This window comes from Grosmannia clavigera (genome assembly GCF_000143105.1).
Source record: "Grosmannia clavigera kw1407 unplaced genomic scaffold GCSC_160, whole genome shotgun sequence".
Classification (NCBI taxonomy): Eukaryota; Fungi; Ascomycota; class Sordariomycetes; order Ophiostomatales; family Ophiostomataceae; genus Leptographium; species Leptographium clavigerum.
The window spans coordinates 538,868-556,914 of NW_014040779.1; the positions used below are offsets into that span (position 1 = coordinate 538,868).

An 18,047-nucleotide genomic window follows, 5' to 3' on the forward strand; every position below is an offset into this window, starting at 1 on the left:
TTACCCAGAGGGGTCCGTTTCTCGATTCAGGCAGCTTAGCCGACATCGCCCATTCTGGATGGCTATTGGCTGGACGGGTCCACTGCGATGATAGAGCTAATCTGGCTGCCCCGCCAAAAGCATCGCATTACGCGACATATATCTTGCTTGACAGGGCGAGGTCGGCCCGCGAGCGACACGGTGGACAAGTAACAGGCCATCCGTACCTGGATGTCCAGTCTCTCCTACCGACGATCAAGTGCGAGTCCCGGCCGCTGGGCGCAGCGTGCTCGAGGCAGATGTCGGTCGTTTCGGGGAATGTGGCGTGTGACCCGTAAGCACCTTCCGTTTCCGGACAGGACGGCTGCCGTCTTGCAACCACCAGCCAGAATCGCGCTCAGTGAAACCGTGACGTAAAAGCTGCAAGAGCTTGCGACTAGTCTCTTTTGCCGTCCTTTCGGCCTTATCGCCTGCCCCTCCCCCAAAGATAGCTGTTACAATATGTGAATGCGTTATTACTCGTCAGATACGACCGGTTTCAGGACAATCTCTGCGTCCAGCCGTGGAGGGGACAGCCCGCTGTACTCATTATATCACTTTGCTCTGTTCGTCTCAAATGTCCGATATCGTCCCCTCCTGCAGCTAGAATTGAAAAAAGAGTATCATATCTCACGCCATCGACCGGAAACAGAGCTACGAAACCATGGCCGAGGAATCATCCAACGACGGTTCCATCACGGCGGAGAAGCTGCCCCAAATCCTCAGCAGCGATGTCAAGGTCAAGGTGGCCGGCGTGGACGTCGACGGCATGCTGCGGGGCAAGCTCATGTCCAAGAAGAAGTTCCTCTCGATCGTCAGCAGCGGCTTCGGCTTCTGCTCCGTCATCTTTGGCTGGGACATGCACGACATGACGTATTTCCGCGAGCTCCGGATCAGCAACAAGGAGAACGGGTACCGGGATATCCTGGCCGTCCCAGACCTGCAGACGTTCCGCCGCATCCCGTGGGAGGACAACGTGCCGTTCTTTCTGCTTCGCTTCTTCGACCCGGACACAATGGCGCCATTGAGCGTCTGCTCACGCGGCCTGCTCACCAGCCAGCTCGACAAGCTCAAAGAACGGGGTTTCGGCGCCATGGCCGGAGGTAGGCACAGTCCCGGGTCACCAGCCGTCTCTGCTGGCAGCGCATCCTTTTGTCTTGCAGTTCTTCGCTAAGCCGCACAGTCGAATACGAGTTCTTCAACTTCCTGACGCCATCCGACACTCCGGGCGCAGACAGGAAGCCATCCACAGCCACGTACCTGGCCAACAACCCGGTGCAGTCCCTGCCACCACTGACACAAGGCATGTTCGGCTACAGTCTGACGCGACCGGTGGTCAACAAAGACTTTTACTACGACATCTTCGAGACGTGCAACAAGTTCAAGTGTGACATCGAGGGCTGGCACACGGAGAGCGGCCCAGGCGTGTACGAGGCGGCGCTGGAGTTTGGCAAGATTCAGGAAATGGCCGACCGGTCAAGCCTGTTCAAGTTTGCCGTCAAGTCGGTGGCTGTCAAGTACGGCATCACGCCATGCTTCATGGCCAAGCCGCGCCAAGGTCTTCCGGGCAACAGCGGCCACGTGCACATTTCCCTGGTGGATGAGAAGACGGGCAAGAACCTGCTGGCTCGGGACACACCTGACGCTGATGCGCCATGGTCCGACATTGCGCATTTGTCCGAGATGGGACGGTATTTCCTGGCCGGTATCCTCGAGGGATTGCCGGACATCATGCCGCTGCTAGCACCCCAAAAATCAACAGCTACAAGCGCCTGGTCGAGAACTTCTGGGCCCCCGTTACCGTGTCCTGGGGGCTGGAGCACCGGCAAGCGTCTGTCCGGCTGATCTCGCCACCCACGTCCAAGCCGGGCGCCACGCGCTTCGAGGTGCGCGTGGCTGGTGCCGACGCGAACCCGCACTTTGTTCTTGCTGCCATCCTCGCTCTGGGCTGGCGCGGCGTCGAGAAGAAGCTGCCGATACCGTGCCCGCCCCTGGGCAAGCAAGACGGCGCAGGCACGACGAACGACGGTGGCGAGCGGTTGGCCCGCAGTCTGCGGGAGGCCACCAACCGCTTCATGGCCCCGACAAGCATTGCCCGGGAGGTGTTTGGCAACGAGTTTGTCGACCACTTTGGCGGAACGAGAGAACACGAAATCCGCCAATGGGACGAAGCCGTGACAGACTGGTAAGCTTTCCCCCTTTCCACTGTAAGACGCGCTGATGCTAATCCGGGAATTTAATTCTCAGGGAGGTAAAGCGTTATATCGAGACGGTTTAGAGGGGAATGCCGGGAACGAGCAATGTTTAAAAGACTGGACCGGTGACAACAACGGCCAGCAGATTGGAGACAAATGCATGGAGAAATAGACATTGCATACACAGTTATTTTGCCAAGATTTCTGCTAGAGACGTTCAGCTGGGCTTGTTTTCCACCGCAAAAGGATTGCCACGTCATTCGGAAGTCTCGTCGGTGAAGCATGGCACGAGCTGCAGACGCGTGCAACATCAGTGCCACCGGTGGAGGCGTAGCGAAGACAGAGCGGAACATTTCCGCGGCAGCGTTGCCCAAACAGGCCTGGCAATTGTTGTCAATTGTCATCGGCATTCCTCTCGTTGGCCCCCATTTTCTTTCAAACTCGCCCATGGTTCTTCAAGTGCATATGCATGTGTCGAAACGAGACCTCGCTCGAAGCAGATTCGATTTCATTCCACTCGGATGTTTGTTCTTCGCAACTGCATTCGTGCTCAGTAATGTTGAGTGCCAAGGGAGTGTGAACTATTACCAGCTTCCACACATCTGCGGCTTATTTCCGCCACAAATAGGCGCCTCCTGGCTTATCATTCTCCGAATACGGTGAGCAAGATGCTTCCTGTTCCGCTGTCCTTGCCATTTGAAGAGCCGGGCGGGTGGCTGCTGACATGGTTTCACTACTATATTAGCCTCTTCTCCTCATGGCTGGCTGGTGGTTGCTCTATGGCTGTGCCATCCCTTCCTCGGCCGGAGATGTGTCCGGAAGCTAGAGGCGTTCTTGATCGGTACTTTTCAAGGCAGCCGCGCTTCCTCGTAGAATGTTGCGTCTTTGTTGCATCGGTCTCTTTGTCTTCCCTCTTGGTCCTCTTCTACGTCGTATGTGTCTCTCCAAAAGCTGAGAGCAATTGTGGGTTCGAAATTACACTACCACTAACACACGAGAACATGGCGGCAAGCATAAAACAAGTCTGCCCGGTATCGCATCCAGCAGGAGCCCTAGAAGGGCGGCATGAGACGGAGGTAACAGCGGACGGGAAGCGGGAAGTGCTGTATCCGTTTGCCTTCAAGAGCCTTGACTGGGACGTCTACCACCAGTTCCGGCCCGTCTATCCCGCGTCTCTCTTCTCGATGTGGCTGGCGCATCACAAGAGTCACGGTGGCAGCCTTAACACGGCCCACGATCTCGGATCGGGTATGTAGCACCTCATAGTTTGGGCTGAGGATCAGAGAGATGCTGAGTAACGTCATTTTTTCTGCTGCAACAGGTCCTGGGACTGCAGCCGCGGTGATCGCCCACCACTTCGCCAAGGTGGTCGTGTCCGATGCCGGTGCGGCCAACCTGGCGACGGCCAGAGCCAACCTGGTGCCGTCCGAGCGCTTTGCCTTCCACCAAGGTCCCGCCGAGCAGGCCAGCGCCTGGCTGCCTCCCCGATCAGTGGACCTGTCGTCCGTCTGCATGGCCTTTCACTATATGGACGGCGAGGCCACCGTCCGCTCGGTCGCGGCAACGCTGAAGCCCGGTGGCAGCCTGGTTGCCGTGACGTACGGCTTCCGCCTGCTGTTCCCGGGAAACCCGCGTGCCGAGACGCTGTGGTACGGCGCCGCGAGCCGCGAGACGCTGCGGCTCCTACGTGAAGGCCGGATCTTCCCGGCTGCTGTACAGGGCCTGGCCAAGTCCATGACCGGCCTCGACTTTGTGCCCTTGCCGGGGGACCTGTTTGAACCAGGTGCTCGCCGGGTCTACATCAATGTATCGCCAGACGAGCCGCGGCCGTTCTGCTTTGTCGATCCGGACGCGGCCCTGTGGCAAGAGGCACCAAGCCAGGTGGCGCCTGAGGATGCGCGCGAGTACATGTGCGACCGATCGTGGGGCCGCCAGGCGGACACGGCCTGGCTTCGCGGCTTCTTGGCGAGCTGCCATCTGGGCTTTGACGACACTACCTGGGCTGTGGACGAATGGCAGGAGCTGGAGGCGATTGTCCATGCGCAGCCCAACGGCACGATCGCGATCGAGTGGCCCGTGTCTGTGATTCTGGCGACACGGAAGATGGAAGGGGAATCATAGCCAGGCTCAGCAGTATTTACTGTTACTATATACAGGTGGTGTGCTATAGTTGAAACGGTACATAGCGATTTCAGACAATGGGTCGAGCTTGTTGCGTCTTGGAGCACTACGATAATCGGGGAGAGGAAAAAGAGCTATCTGGCTACCTCGATTCCAATGGAAGAGATACAATGGCAGCATCCAAGGCGTCGCTGCTGGTGACATTTAGGACGCGTCCATACGCCTCGCAGTTCTGGCAGTAGATAACAGTGACGGTGCTTCCCCCGTCCGTCTCCTGCTCAAATTGATAGACGGGAACTGCGTCCACCCAGCCTTCCTCACAAAGGTAGCGACACATTCTTCTGATCTTTGTCCAGTCCCCACGAAAAGGGGCACGCGCATGAGCCTCATCAGCCTCTTCAGCCTCCTCTGCCGTGCCAGCCTGCGTTGCTTGTGGGATATCTGCAAGTACTTCGGCTGTGACGGTGGTGCTGGGTGCAAGAGATGTTGTAACGGTGACCGTGACGAGACTACGTAGCCTGTCCGTAGTATCGGCTAACTCAGAGAAGCAAGGGAAGAACGTTTTCCAGCCTACAAGGAATGATGATAGTTAGCAGCTGAGAGTAATAGATCCAAGCAAGTTCTTACCTTGGTTGTCTCCAAGCCAGATGTTGTGTGCGCTCGCTGTAATGCCTGGGGTCCCAGAGGCCAGAGGTGTAGCCATGGAAGCCCAAAATCCAGTCGGGGACGAGACAGCAGAGCTAATACTCGTTGCTACGGACACGATGGAGGCAGCCATAGTTGGAGAAAGCGTATTGTGAATTTTTACAATTTTTTTAATTCAGATGCAAAGAAGATACAATATTCTAAGAAACTATGCGGTAGGTTTTTGCTTTCAAATTTCAGTGTCGAGATGAGGCTGAGTGTGATCCCTCGCAACTCAACAGTGGCAATTGTGAGTTTACTGAGGCCCTTTGGACAATATTTTGCCACTCAGCACTGCGCAAGCTTTCTGTCAATTTGGGACTGTATTAATATCTGGTCGGCATTGCTCCATGTAAAAGGAAGTGGAGGTCATTATGGTATAACAGTGATCGTCCAAGTGGTGACTTATTTTGAGACTGTCGAATCATGCTGTTTAGTCACAGCTTTTGGCAAACACTGACCTTTAATATCATTGATCAAATTTGATCAATTCCTCAGTATCGTAGGGCTCGTTCACATCATCGCCATTCTTGTTCTTCGTAGGGGGCAGAGACTTCCAGATCTTCATTTATTCAGAACAGGCTCTGCCTAGCTCATCCCCATCTGCGCACAGTCTCTCGCCGACGTAGATAATCTTCTTGGCATCGAAGCCAGCCGCGGGGGTCCGAGAATAGCCGCGCTGGTTGGCGATGACGTGCGTGTCGGCGGCCTCGTGACGAAGCTGCGCACAGTCGCCTTGGCAGCCGGCCAGCTCGTCCCGGTCGGCTCGTGGTTGCCCAGCAGAAAGAAGACGTTCCAGTAGCGGCGCAGCTGCTCTTCGAGAAAGGTGAAGAGCCGGCCGTTCATGTCGGCCACCTGGCCGATGTCACCCAGCAGGGCCAGGTTCGGGGCCGTCTACTTCGGAACAAACGTCTCGCCAGCCGCCTGCGTCTCGAGGTGGAGGTCGGACAGGATCTGAAAGGGTATGGGGGATATACCGTCTCTTTGCTTTTGTCTCTTTTTTGTTCGGTCTATTGTCTCGTCTCTTTTCGTTTTCGTTTTGTCTGAGCGGCAAGCAGAATCAAGTGTTCGGCACAAGAAGCAACGAGCCAGAATCTCCTAAACTTTAGCTTAATACTGGTCATTCCAGCTCTCAGTCAAATTCCCCTTCAACCCTCGTTCCTTCCTTCCAACAAACCAATCACAAGTCTTAGTAAGAACCTTGCTTTGCCTCGACTGCTCCCTACATACACGTCATTAAATGTGCCTGCATAAAGTATCTCTAATAGCTTTACTTTCTTTATCTTGAGATGGCTAAAAGGCAACAGTGTATATCAGCACAGTTCCTATTGAGGCTTACAAACACTTAAATGCCTTGCAGGAGGTTTACGGCATAGCTATGGCGAGCCCCTGTACATCCATTGACTATTATTACCACTCAGTCCTTGCATCACCCACTCGGTCAGCCTCGCTCATCGCAGCCCATCTTGGCAGACTACAGCAATGGCATAGAGTTTGAAATGTTGCGGAGCCGCACAAGTTCCATAACGACCTGCCGATCCTGCACGTTTTATATCGCGCCATGATCGCGGCAGCGCTATGGAGCAGAGTCCTGGACGCCTTCTCGGACCACCTGGGCACGTGCTACGGAAGCTAAAACATGGAAGCTTCTGAAAGCTTTTTCAGCCAGGTAGAGATGCTGATGCACTTCTACAAGAGACAAAGATAAGGTGATACCTATATAGCTTTGAAACAATTGCCTATACATAATACAGCTAGACATCTGCTCCGACCCAGCCAATAGAAATATGAGGTGCAGCAATGACCTTCAGTATGGGACTGCGTTAATTAAGCGTATTGTCGTTCGTGAGCTTACGGGACAAAAGGTTCGACCCGGTGGACTGGGTGTGGCTATGGCAGCACTTGATGCGTGATATAAAACACTGTTTGACACGAGGCGATAAAAAATTTGCGAGTAAATAGATCAAACTCTTTGCACTTGGAAAAGTTCGCACGACGATAAATAGAAAAAGCCATCCTAGCAGTGTATCTACTACGGCAGTAAAAACAGTAACAGGACAAAGTCTGGATGTTAGTCTTTGCAACCAAAGGTACAAGGATACACGGCCAATCTGCTGGAGCATCAAAGCCCGTGCTTTCTCCACTTCTAACCCCGGAAATGCTCATCTCACACACCTTGAGCGGAGCTCTCCGATGAGAAGTTTGCTCGTAAGATGCCATGTAACCTACAACCTACACCAAGTGAATCTTACGTTGCATTAGGCTGTCTCGCTTTTCTAGCGTGTAATTGCCGGAAACAGCACATCTCCCTTTGGGAAACAACTGTACGGAGTAGATTCGAGTACAGGTAGAGAACGCAGGAAATGCACTTTTGGATACGATTTCTTACGGTGTTTCAGAAGTGCAGATTTTTTTTAAAATAAACCTGAAAGCCGTTTTTTGCTGTGCAGATTTATATTAGCAGAATAATTTAAGCAAATAAGTTTATGCTCATTTGCCAAGCCAAGAATGGACAAGCGAAAACGCATCTAGGAGCCTAACCACCGTCCCGTCGTCTCGGCCGCCCCATCTTACCGATCACGCCTGCTGAAGCGCTGGAAAAGCTGGAAAAACCCTGGCTGTCTTATCTAGCATGTCCCATTAGCCGTTGATCGGGTTGGGGGGCTCTTTTCGTTGCTCGAAAACAGTACCTCCGGTGGCTTATCAATGACTGCCGTTATTACATCGTGTCATTCTGCGTCCTGATTGGCTTAGATAGCTCTTCCTGCTGACGACCGATTGCGCTATTTAGCTCATTTCCCCTTTTGGCGATAGTACGTTGTTACAAAGGTAAATCTGCTCGGACATAGCAGATTTGCTCCCACGGTACTTTATAGAGGGGATGCGGAGGGGCAGATTTTTTTCTTCCGTCTTCCGATACAGCACAGAGTATTGTAATGTACCCTTCTATGTGGGGGGGGGCCTTCGCGTTAGGATTTCCTCGCCGTTCTCGCCCGAACTACGCCGGAGTACAGATCCTTCTCCACTTTGCATGAAGCTTCAAGGACAAGCTGTGATTTGCCAGAGATTGCATTGCAAATCGAGCCATACACGATCCAATATCCTGTTATCAGTTGTTCAACTGTGCACGAGCAGATCAGATGGGACCGAAACAGTAATCCAACCTGGCTGTTAGCCTGACAACCCTTGGGATGGCATAATGGATAAACGTATATATCCATACCAGGTACACCCTCGTGGCTGTACCTGAAGCTGAGACGTCTGCATATACTATTTTTTTGGTGGCTGTCTCGCAGCTGTGACTAGTCGTTGGCCTCTGTTCTCCTGAAACTGAATACGGCACATCTCTGCATTGTTCTCTGGCCGGTCACAATGGTGGTTCCTTCTCTGGACCAGGGCGTCGGCTATGGCGTCGTGCTGGGCCTTGGCATAGCCTTTGCGCTGGGTATGTTCTCGTCTTGCCATTGTGCGTGATTCCATCGTGTCTCGGAGGCTGATACGTGCGTCTCGATGGGACAGGCATGATTCTCGTGACGTTCATCCTGCGTCGCTACAACTCGGAGCTGCAGACGTCCGAGATGTTCACCACGGCGGGCCGCACGGTCAAGTCCGGTCTCGTCGGCTCCGCCGTCGTCTCCTCATGGACCTGGGCGGCAACGCTGCTGCAGAGCACGGCCGTCTGCTATCGCTACGGCGTCTCGGGTCCGTTCTGGTATGCCTCCGGCGCCACCGTGCAGATCCTCCTCTTCGCGACCCTCGCCATCGAGCTCAAGCGCCGCGCGCCCAACGCTCACACCTTCCTCGAGATCATCCGCGCTCGCTACGGCTCCATCGCCCACATGGTCTTTCTCGTCTTCGGCCTCGCCACAAACATTCTCGTCTCTCTCATGCTCATCATCGGCGGCTCGGCCACCATCAATGCTCTCACCGGCATGCACACCATCGCGGCCATCTACCTGTTGCCCGTCGGCGTCGTGGCCTACACCCTGGTCGGTGGCCTCAAGGCTACCATTTTGACTGACTGGGTCCACACCGTCATCCTTCTCATCATCATCATCGTCTTTGCCCTCACGACCTATGCCTCGTCCGACATGCTGGGCTCGCCGTCAAAGGTCTATGACCTCCTTGTCGAGGCTGCCGCCTCCCACCCTGTCTCCGGCAACAAGGACGGCAGCTACCTCACCATGCGGTCCCGCGAGGGAGGCATCTTCTTCGTGATCAACATCGCTGGGTATGCTTAGTCATCTTAGATCGACTTTCGACTTTGTACGTGCTGACATCTGCCATAGAAACTTTGCTACAGTCTTCAATGACAACGGATACTGGAACAAGGCCATTGCTGCCTCTCCGGTCCATGCGTTGCCTGGTTACCTCATCGGCGGCCTCAGTTGGTTTGCCATCCCCTGGCTGGCCGCAACAACGATGGGTCTTGCGGCTCTTGCGCTGGAGTCGAACCCGAACTTCCCCACGTTCCCTCTGCGCATGTCGGAGGCCGAGGTGTCTAGCGGTCTGGTTCTTCCCTACGCCGCCGTCGCTCTTCTAGGCAAGGGCGGCGCGGCGGCAACTCTGCTCATCGTCTTCATGGCCGTGACGTCGGCTACCTCGTCTGAGCTCATTGCCGTCTCGTCCATCTGCACATACGATCTGTACCGGACGTACATCAACCCCGCTGCGAGCGGCCGCAGTCTTGTTTGGATGAGCCACTGCATCGTCTGCGCGTACGCACTCTTTATCGCCAGCTTCTCTGTTGGCCTTTGGTATGCGGGCATCAGCATGGGCTATCTGTACCTCATGATGGGCGTCGTGGTCTCTTCGGCCGTCCTGCCCCTCACCTTGACCCTCACCTGGTCGGGCCAGAACAAATGGGCTGTGAGTTCTACTTGAATTCAGAATTTCTATATCGGGTACTTACACCGTATTGCATCTGCTGACTAATACGTCTTAGGCTTCTCTGACCCCGATTTTCGGGCTGGCTTTTGCCTTGATAGCATGGCTTGTCACTGCCAAGCAAGAGTGCGGGTCTCTTGATGTGGACTGCACCGGCTCAAACAACCCCATGCTTGCAGGCAACGTCGTTGCTCTGCTTTCGCCCTTGATTTTGGTGCCCATTTTCACTCTGATTTTCGGAGTCGTAAGTGCCCCACCAATTGACTACTTGTCAGATCTTGTGCTGATGCGTACATTTACAGGACCATTATGACTGGCAGTCTATGCTCGCGATTCGCAGAGGCGACGACCACGATCTTGCTGCATCGGCTGGTGTCGACTTGGAGAACACGCTGGGAGGTCAAGAAGAAACCGACACGGAATTTGCGCAAGAGCTGGTGAAACTGCGACGGGCTAGCAAAATTAGCAGGTGTTCCACCGCATTCTTGACGTACGTATCTCGAAGTTGGAAAACCTTTGATTGTTTGGCCTCTGACTAATTCATGTCACAGTATCGCCTTCCTCGTTCTCTGGCCTATGCCCATGTATGGCTCCGGCTACATCTTCTCAAAGCCCTTCTTTACCGGCTGGGTGACGGTCGGCATTATCTGGATTTTCTGCTCCCTGGCTGCGGTGGGCATCTTCCCTGTCTTTGAAGGACGGCGCACACTGGCCTACACCTTCAAGTGCATCGCTTTGGACCTCACCGGAAAGGGCCGGGGAAAAGCAATTCAGGCCGAACGCGAAACTGCTGCTGTTGCTGTTACGGGCGACGTCACGCCTACAGAGAAAAAGGATTCTTCCAAGGAAGAGACTGTTGTGATGTAATAATGCAGCACTTTCCAGGTTTTGAGATTTCACCCAGGGAGAGCGAGAGGTGTTAGGAAGGAAAATGTTTTCAGTGATTTGTGGTGGAGGCGCTTGATATGATTATCTTAGACAATATACCCATAACCTTTTGAAAACAAATTGGTGATTGGGCCTTGAATCTGTTGTATCGTAAGATAAACATCGGGCAGACCAAGCACAGAGATCGAATAGACCAACGATTCTTCGAGGCGGGTCGGAGCCTCAAGCGACAGTTTGTATGAGTATGCACACTTCGATTTTTACAAAGTTACGTCTGTAGCGTTTATCGAAAAGACTGATGAATACACCTTACCAACTGCCCTTCAGAGGAAGATCCCGAGAGCTTTGTCCAACTAAAAACCCATATTGGCCATCAGTCAACATGGCCCAATTTTGTCGATGTATATCCCAGTAGCTGAGGTCACGTCTGGTCAAATTGAAGGCCACCGACTGCGTTGTGGATCCATCAAGCTGCACTTTTTCAAAGCCGCGTAATACCTTCACGGGAAATGCAACACCGGCAGCATAGGCAGCGTTTTGCGGATAAGCCAGGTACAGTTGCACCACGGCTTGTCCAGAGAGAGGACCGGTGTTATGCACATCAACGGTGACCGTGACATACGTTTCCCATAAATCAGGGTTTCCACCCTCGTCACCACCGGCACCTGATAGGAGCTGGGTATCGTGGTAGCCCTTGGGGTATGGGTATGGCTGAACCACAATGTCGTCTACAGAGTCCAAGTAAGGATAGACATACTTTGCCAGCTTCCGAAACCCAGATGGGAAAAGGGCTTCCTTTTTGTCAGGAAGGCTGTTGTCGTATTCTGGTACCGACACGGCCGAGGACGGCCGAGGAGCTGGAAGAGGGCTCTTTGGCTTCAGCCCGTGCACAGTCAAGTTGCCGACTTCGAACGTCGTATACGAAAGACCGAACCCGAACTCAAATCGTGGGCTGATGTTATTTTTGTCGAAATAGCGGTAGTCAATGTCTCCGTCCAGCTTTTGCTGTGGCAACACTCCGTTTGGCGTGTACATGAGTTTGGAGCCTGCCCCGTAATCATCGAAGGACCGGCCGATGGTGTAGGGAAGCTTGCCGCTGGGGTTGACGAGCCCAAACAACACGTCTGCAATGGCGTTTCCGCTTTCTTGGCCGGGTAGGTGGGCGTGCAGCACGGCCTTGACGTTGGGCAGGTCAATCCACCGCTCGACCAGCACCGGCCCAACGGCATGGATAACGACGACAACTTTCCCACTTCCATGGCCACAGCCGTTTGCCACGGCATAAACCAAGTCGTCACCTCCGTTTTGCAGGAGGAGGTCGTTGCGGTCGCCAGCAATACCTCCCGAGGAGATGTAGCCCTCGCCTGCATCGGCGTTGGCAAAGACGATACACACGTCCATATCGGCGTATGTCTCGGGTTTGGGTTTGTTGATCAGGTGCTGTTGAAGGTCAACCTTTTCCTTGTCAAAGGCCGCATGAAGAGCGTCGACAGGAGGGACCAAAAACGGGAAGTTGACAGCACCAGAGCCCCAGCCAGACCCAAGCGTTCCCTGGTTGCAGCCACGGTCAACGCAGGCATTGGGTCCTTGACCACTCCCGGCGTCTTCGCCGAATATGCCAATTTTCACCTTGGCTGCGCCGGCAGCTGTGGAGTTTGATCTATGCTTCGTTTTGACCACGTGGTGCTGGGAAGACGAAACACCGTCGACACCCAGAGGTAGGTAGCCGTCTGTGTTTTTCAGCAACACGATGCCTTCTGCGGCAACGCGGCGAGCGACGATGGAATGGTTGCCCTGGACATTGACAAACTTGTTGACCTCGACCAGCGTCTGAGGCGACGGACTGCCCGGAAACGGCTTGTCCATTTGTTTGTCTGTCCAGGATGAGAAGTTGGGCCCCTCGCCATCGAAAAAAGACGGTGCATCCTGGCCCATCTGGTACCATGCCGCAACAATGCGGGTGACCATGTCGTTGAGACGGTCGACCGGGACAGACTCGTTCAGAACAGATCGCGTCAGTTCTGGGCCCCACAAAGACTGGCCATTCTGCCAGCCGAGACCGTCGCCAGGCATGGTCATGTCGAGGCCAGCCAAAGCGGTCGAGACGCCAGAACGTTGGGCAAGCCTGAGAGAGGAGAGGTGTCAGGTCAGCGTGCAAATCGGCAGATCCACCGCACGGCGAGCTTACCAGTCAGACATGACGAACCCTTGGAAGCCCATCTCGTCTTTTAGGATGCCATTCAGCAGCTTCGAGTTTCCACATGCGTAGCTGTTATTGACCATGTTGTAGCTGCACATGACACTGACAACTCCGGCTTTGACGGCATCGCCAAAAGGCCAAGCATACACCTCATGCAAGTCCCGGTCATCAATGTTGGAGCTCAGAGCGTTAGGCAGGCCCCATTCCCACGGTTGCCGAAAGTGTTCCTGCTCGTTGGCGATAAAGTGCTTGATCGTGGCCATGATGCCCTGACTCTGGATGCCGAGGATCGTCTGGGCACCAGCCACGCCCTGCAGGTAGGGATCGGAGCCAAAGCCTTCCCAGTTCCGGCCACCGGCTGGCAATCGACCCAGCGGGCCGACACACGGACCCAGGATGGCATTGATGCCCTTTCCGCGGGCCTCTTCAGCATGGACCTTGCCGTGCAAGTACATGAGCTGCTTGTTCCATGTGGCCCCCACCGCGATGCCGGCCGGCAGTGCCGTCGCATTGTCTGCGAACCGGAGGCCGAGAGGCCCGTCTTGAAGATTCAACTGGGGAAAGCCAACGTTGACCGCAGGGCCATTTGTACCGACGGCCAGGCCCATCTCCCAGCCGGTGCCGGTTGTGATGTTGACCTTCTCGGCAAGCGTCATACGGCGGACCATTTCGGATGCCTTTTGGTAGCTCGCTGCCCACGACCTGGCCGTTCCTCCTTTGGGGCTGGGGTACCAAGGTGGCGACAGTCCGTACTCTGGCTCTACCGCAACCTTTTTGTATGCGAATCCACCGACAATAGCGAAGACGGCAATCAAGACCGTAGACGAGATCAGAGCGACGAGACAGTGTCGGGATCGGACCCATCGTCGAGGAAGGCAGGCTTGGCGCCATCGAAGCAGAAAGAATGAATTGCGCTGGAGTTCTGCATCGGAGCTCAGGTATTCGGTGACGTCGAGATCGGATTCGTGATCGTTTTCGCTGCCCTCAGAAGAGCTCCGGGCCTCTCTCTCGGGTTGGAGGAGGCCCTGTCTGGACTCGTCCATAGCTTCGGTAGGCCCAGGATTTCTTCTGTTGTTCTCCTATCGACCGGTGTCCGTTTGGAAGGGCATGGATTGTTGAGCCTGTGCTAGTTGATCGTGGGAGAGATGCATCTGCCAAACGCGTGGTTTAAATGGCTCTCTGCTTGTGGCCCAGACGCGTGCATTCTGGGAAGCTCAGCCGCTAAACGGCGGAAGTTGCGACCGCTAAATTTCTCGTATCCTAAGTTACAGCTTTCAAGCCAAGAACTGCAGGTAAATCACGTGAAGTAGCACATGATGTCTCGTATTGGTGCCTTGCGACATCGTACGCTATTCCCCTCTTTGCGAACAGGTCAAAGGGTTGGTTCATGGGGTTGCCACTGAATTAATAGCTTCGCAATGGCTTTTCGATTTCTCTTGGCGATTTGCATCCGCCCTCACCGTCCAATCAAACCAACGTCAGGTACGCCGCTTAGGTAATAGGGAAAGCGGTCCAGTCAGCACATTGCATTGGATGAGAGACAGAAGTGGGGACCTTTTGACCCTCCTCATTCACCCGCCGAACGGCTTCCGATTCTGAACTTACAAATCAGCGACGTGTCTTGCAAACCAAGCCGTGTTATTGAGAAACGATACTGTATATATTTGAACATTATCGACAACTACTGCTCCCTGTATCTGTGAAAGGACGTTGTAGCATCTTGAAGTGCCTGATCTCCTTCACCACACCAAAACGAGCGCCATGACTTCCACCGGCGGCCGCAGGATGCCCGTGTTCTTTCTTGGTATTGGCGGGCCAGGATTTACAGACAATGCTTCCCACCCAGCAAACGTCAAGCTAGAAGAGATTGGGAAAGACATCACCACTAAAATCAAGCCGAAAGCAGTGGTTGTATTCTCTGCGCATTGGCAGGAATCTCCGGGGATCAAGATTAACGCAGCCGAGCACACGGATCTGATTTACGACTTTTACGGGTTTCCACCTGAATACTACCAAATTGACTATCCCAACAAGGGAAGTCCTGAGATTGCTGAAAAAGTTGTCCAGAAACTGAATGCTGCTGGGATGAGGGTCGAAAAAACTAAAAGAGGTTTGGACCATGGCATATGGGTTGGCTTCATGGCCGGTATGTATGCCAAACCAAGTTTTACACTTTATTGGTTTTTAACAGGTTTCAATCCACAGCTTTTCATCCGACGAAAAACCCACTAAATGTGCCCATTGTACAAGTGTCACTCCTCGCCAATGACGACGTGGAACAGCACTATCGTATAGGCGAAGCACTGGAAAGTCTTCGTGACGAAGGCATCATGATAATAGGCGCTGGGATGGCAGTTCATAACTTGTACGACTTCCGATCAACAATAGGAACTGGGAGAAACATGCCGTAAGCAACCTCGTCAACGCCCGAAAATGTCCGCCGTCTCAGTTTTGTCTGACAACTCTCCGTAGATATTGTACTAGCTTTGACGAAGCCTTGAAGGAGGCTGCGACAGCAAGCCCAGAAGATCGACGGGAAGCTATGGTGGCTTTGATGAAGCGTACTGATGCAAGGAAAGCACACCCTAGTGTGGAACATCTACTGCCCGTCTTTGTCGCTGCCGGTGCAGCTGGCAAGGATAGGGGAATGCAACGCTGGACGCTTCCTGAAGGAAGTTTGAGCTGGGCGCAGTATCAGTTTGGTGGGATTTAAGAGAGAGCACGGGGCGGTCAGACATCAAGTTAAATATGCAAATATGCCCCTGGATAGAAGAAAACTCGAAGCTGTACATACAGCGTATCTCGCATCAAATACACAAAGCGCGGCAGGATTTTGTCAGTTAGACTGAAGAACTCTTCGTTGTCCACTTGTTCGTTTCCACTTTCGCTGTTTGCCAGAACAGCAGCCTTGTACCTGTTCAGAAAACCCATGTACAGGTAGTAGATACCCGACATAAGAGCGGAGATGTTGAACATGACAATCAAAGCTTTGAACCCAGTTTTACAACGGGGGGCCCCGTGCGAAATGAAGAAGTGTGGTCCAATGATAAAGGCGGCCGAGTAGCCCGCTTCGTGTGGCTGGCAATATTGCTAGTTGTGAGGGCAAACATCATGGGCAGGGAGCCATTAGTGAAGTTGGTGCAGTAAAAGGCTAACAAAAGACCAACGCGGTTCGATTCGGGCAAAGAACTTCCGTACGGCTGTATTTCTGCGAGGCAGCTAGCATATGCAGTGCCAACTTGTTATTTCGACACATTATGACTGATAGCACTTCTATCTACGCCTGTTTCCGACCTTGGTCAAACTGGCGGCAGGCGAAAATATCTTTTCTCTCCTTGATTCGGGACGTATCACACAGTACAGATATCCGTGAAGAGTGTCAGCACGATTCAGTCACGGCGGGTTAGAGAGTGGAAACAGACGTCCGTCGGCTTTAAAAGTGGCCTAACACCCTAGCCTAACGAAGCCACCGGGGAATGGCGTGGAAATGGCGACCGACAACGGAATCTGCCGAGAGCTTCTCAGGTTTATCTGCAAGGACGAAGACCTTAAGCATCGGGACGGAGATGGAAGTGGTCTGTGAAAGCTGACTTGGTAACATCACATGCTCGTCACTACCATGGCGCAATACACTGTGCACACGTCTTGGCTGTTTGACCCCAAGATCAAGCAGGTGCGGCACAATGTGTCTGTCACAGTGGACGTGGAGAGCGGTCTGATGGTGCGGGTGTTTGAGCGGGACGACGAGGCCGTCCCGTTCTCAGAGACATGCAATGCCAGCGATGTCGATCTTCGCGGCAAGTTTGTGCTGCCAGGACTGGTGGATGCACACACGCACGTGTTCCTACACGCATACGAGTAAGACGGCAGCCCGAGCAGAATTGGCCGCATGGACCTGCTAATGGACTGCAGCGAGGCCGGGGCGCTGAAGCAGAAGCGCGACGAGAGCATGACGGAGAGGGTCGTCCGCGGCGTCAACCACTGCCGAACGGCACTTCTGGCCGGCTATACGACGTATCGCGATCTCGGCTCGGAGGGCATGCAAGAATGTGACGCCAATCTGCGGGACGCCATCGCACGGGGACTGACACCGGGGCCACGGCTGTTTGTAGCGACCAAGGTGCTAGCCAGCACAGGTTCGTTTGAGTGCCGGACGGAGAACAGCGGCAACGGCCACTGTCTGCCGTCAAGCGCAGACGCCGTGGACGGTCCGGAGCAGTGCCGCCAGGCTGTACGACGACGCATTGCCGCCGGTGCCGACATCATCAAGTTCTTTGCCGACTACCGGCGTCGGATCATGCGCTGTCCTCCGGCCCAGCAGCACCCGTACATTGTGGGCGTGCTGCACCCACCCGAGGAGCCGAACCCGGACTACATGGTCTTCTCGGCCGAGGAGATGCGCATGATCGTGGCCGAGGCACAGCTGGCCCGCTGTCCGGTCTCAGCGCACTGCTGCACGCTCGAGGGCGCGCTGGCGGCCATCGAAGCCGGCGTCGACTCCATCGAGCACGCCTACTTTGCCACCGACGACATGTATCGGCGCATGGCCGACAAGGGCGTCATTCTGGTGCCGACGCTGGCCGTCGCCGAGAAGCTGCACGCAAAGCGCTTCCACGAGATCCTGCCGCAGGTCAAGCGCGCCTTTGACCTGGGCGTGCGTGTGGCCTGCGGCGGCGACACTGGGACGTATGCCCACGGCGACAACGTGCGCGAGCTGGAGCTCATGCTCGAGGCCGGCGTCGCCTTTGCCGACGTGCTCGAGGCCTGCACCATCGGCGGCTGGGAGGCCTGTGGCGGCAACCGGTGCGGCCGCCGGTTCGGCTGGTTCGACGCCGGACTACAGGCCGACATCATTGCCGTCGACGAAAATCCGGAAACTACAGCCGGCGCACTTCGCAATGTCAGCTTCGTCATGAAGGACGCAAAGGTCTGGAAGGCCGATGGACAGGCAAAGTTTGCGTATTGAGCTGGTTGGATCTCTAGTCAATCAGACGTTATGTACAAATCAAGCCTCTGCGATAACACTGTTGTGCTCTGTGTACGGACATCTCTGT

The 18,047-nt window shown here is 54.4% G+C and overlaps 7 protein-coding genes across 7 annotated transcripts; 4 read left to right on the plus strand and 3 right to left on the minus strand.

Moving 5' to 3' along the window:
- Positions 1–682: 682 nt before the first annotated feature.
- CMQ_4976 (glutamine synthetase) lies at positions 683–4,334 on the plus strand (the record flags this gene model as incomplete). Its single annotated transcript, XM_014315912.1, has 5 exons — positions 683–1,121; positions 1,202–1,709; positions 1,781–2,203; positions 3,226–3,461; positions 3,535–4,334. 5 exons carry the CDS (start codon positions 683–685, stop codon positions 4,332–4,334), a joined length of 2,406 nt encoding a protein of 801 aa, XP_014171387.1.
- A 142-nt stretch (positions 4,335–4,476) lies between these two features.
- CMQ_4950 (uncharacterized protein) lies at positions 4,477–5,112 on the minus strand (the record flags this gene model as incomplete). The annotated part of the gene is made up of 2 exons (XM_014315886.1): positions 4,477–4,904; positions 4,962–5,112. 2 exons carry the CDS (start codon positions 5,110–5,112, stop codon positions 4,477–4,479), a joined length of 579 nt encoding a protein of 192 aa, XP_014171361.1.
- A 494-nt stretch (positions 5,113–5,606) lies between these two features.
- CMQ_5050 (uncharacterized protein) lies at positions 5,607–5,864 on the minus strand (the record flags this gene model as incomplete). The annotated part of the gene is made up of 1 exon (XM_014315986.1): positions 5,607–5,864. One exon carries the CDS (start codon positions 5,862–5,864, stop codon positions 5,607–5,609), a length of 258 nt encoding a protein of 85 aa, XP_014171461.1.
- A 2,526-nt stretch (positions 5,865–8,390) lies between these two features.
- Positions 8,391–10,772, plus strand: CMQ_4936 (urea transporter; the record flags this gene model as incomplete). The annotated part of the gene is made up of 6 exons (XM_014315872.1): positions 8,391–8,463; positions 8,538–9,249; positions 9,308–9,887; positions 9,964–10,149; positions 10,208–10,395; positions 10,457–10,772. 6 exons carry the CDS (start codon positions 8,391–8,393, stop codon positions 10,770–10,772), a joined length of 2,055 nt encoding a protein of 684 aa, XP_014171347.1.
- A 330-nt stretch (positions 10,773–11,102) lies between these two features.
- Positions 11,103–14,036, minus strand: CMQ_4966 (beta-glucosidase 1 precursor; the record flags this gene model as incomplete). Its single annotated transcript, XM_014315902.1, has 2 exons — positions 11,103–12,918; positions 12,982–14,036. 2 exons carry the CDS (start codon positions 14,034–14,036, stop codon positions 11,103–11,105), a joined length of 2,871 nt encoding a protein of 956 aa, XP_014171377.1.
- A 718-nt stretch (positions 14,037–14,754) lies between these two features.
- CMQ_5048 (aromatic ring-opening dioxygenase) lies at positions 14,755–15,706 on the plus strand (the record flags this gene model as incomplete). The annotated part of the gene is made up of 3 exons (XM_014315984.1): positions 14,755–15,139; positions 15,244–15,400; positions 15,478–15,706. The coding sequence occupies 3 exons, from the start codon at positions 14,755–14,757 to the stop codon at positions 15,704–15,706; spliced, it is 771 nt and encodes a 256-aa protein (XP_014171459.1).
- An 891-nt stretch (positions 15,707–16,597) lies between these two features.
- On the plus strand, positions 16,598–17,959 carry CMQ_4975 (amidohydrolase domain containing protein; the record flags this gene model as incomplete). Its single annotated transcript, XM_014315911.1, has 2 exons — positions 16,598–16,851; positions 16,906–17,959. The coding sequence occupies 2 exons, from the start codon at positions 16,598–16,600 to the stop codon at positions 17,957–17,959; spliced, it is 1,308 nt and encodes a 435-aa protein (XP_014171386.1).
- Positions 17,960–18,047: the final 88 nt, after the last annotated feature.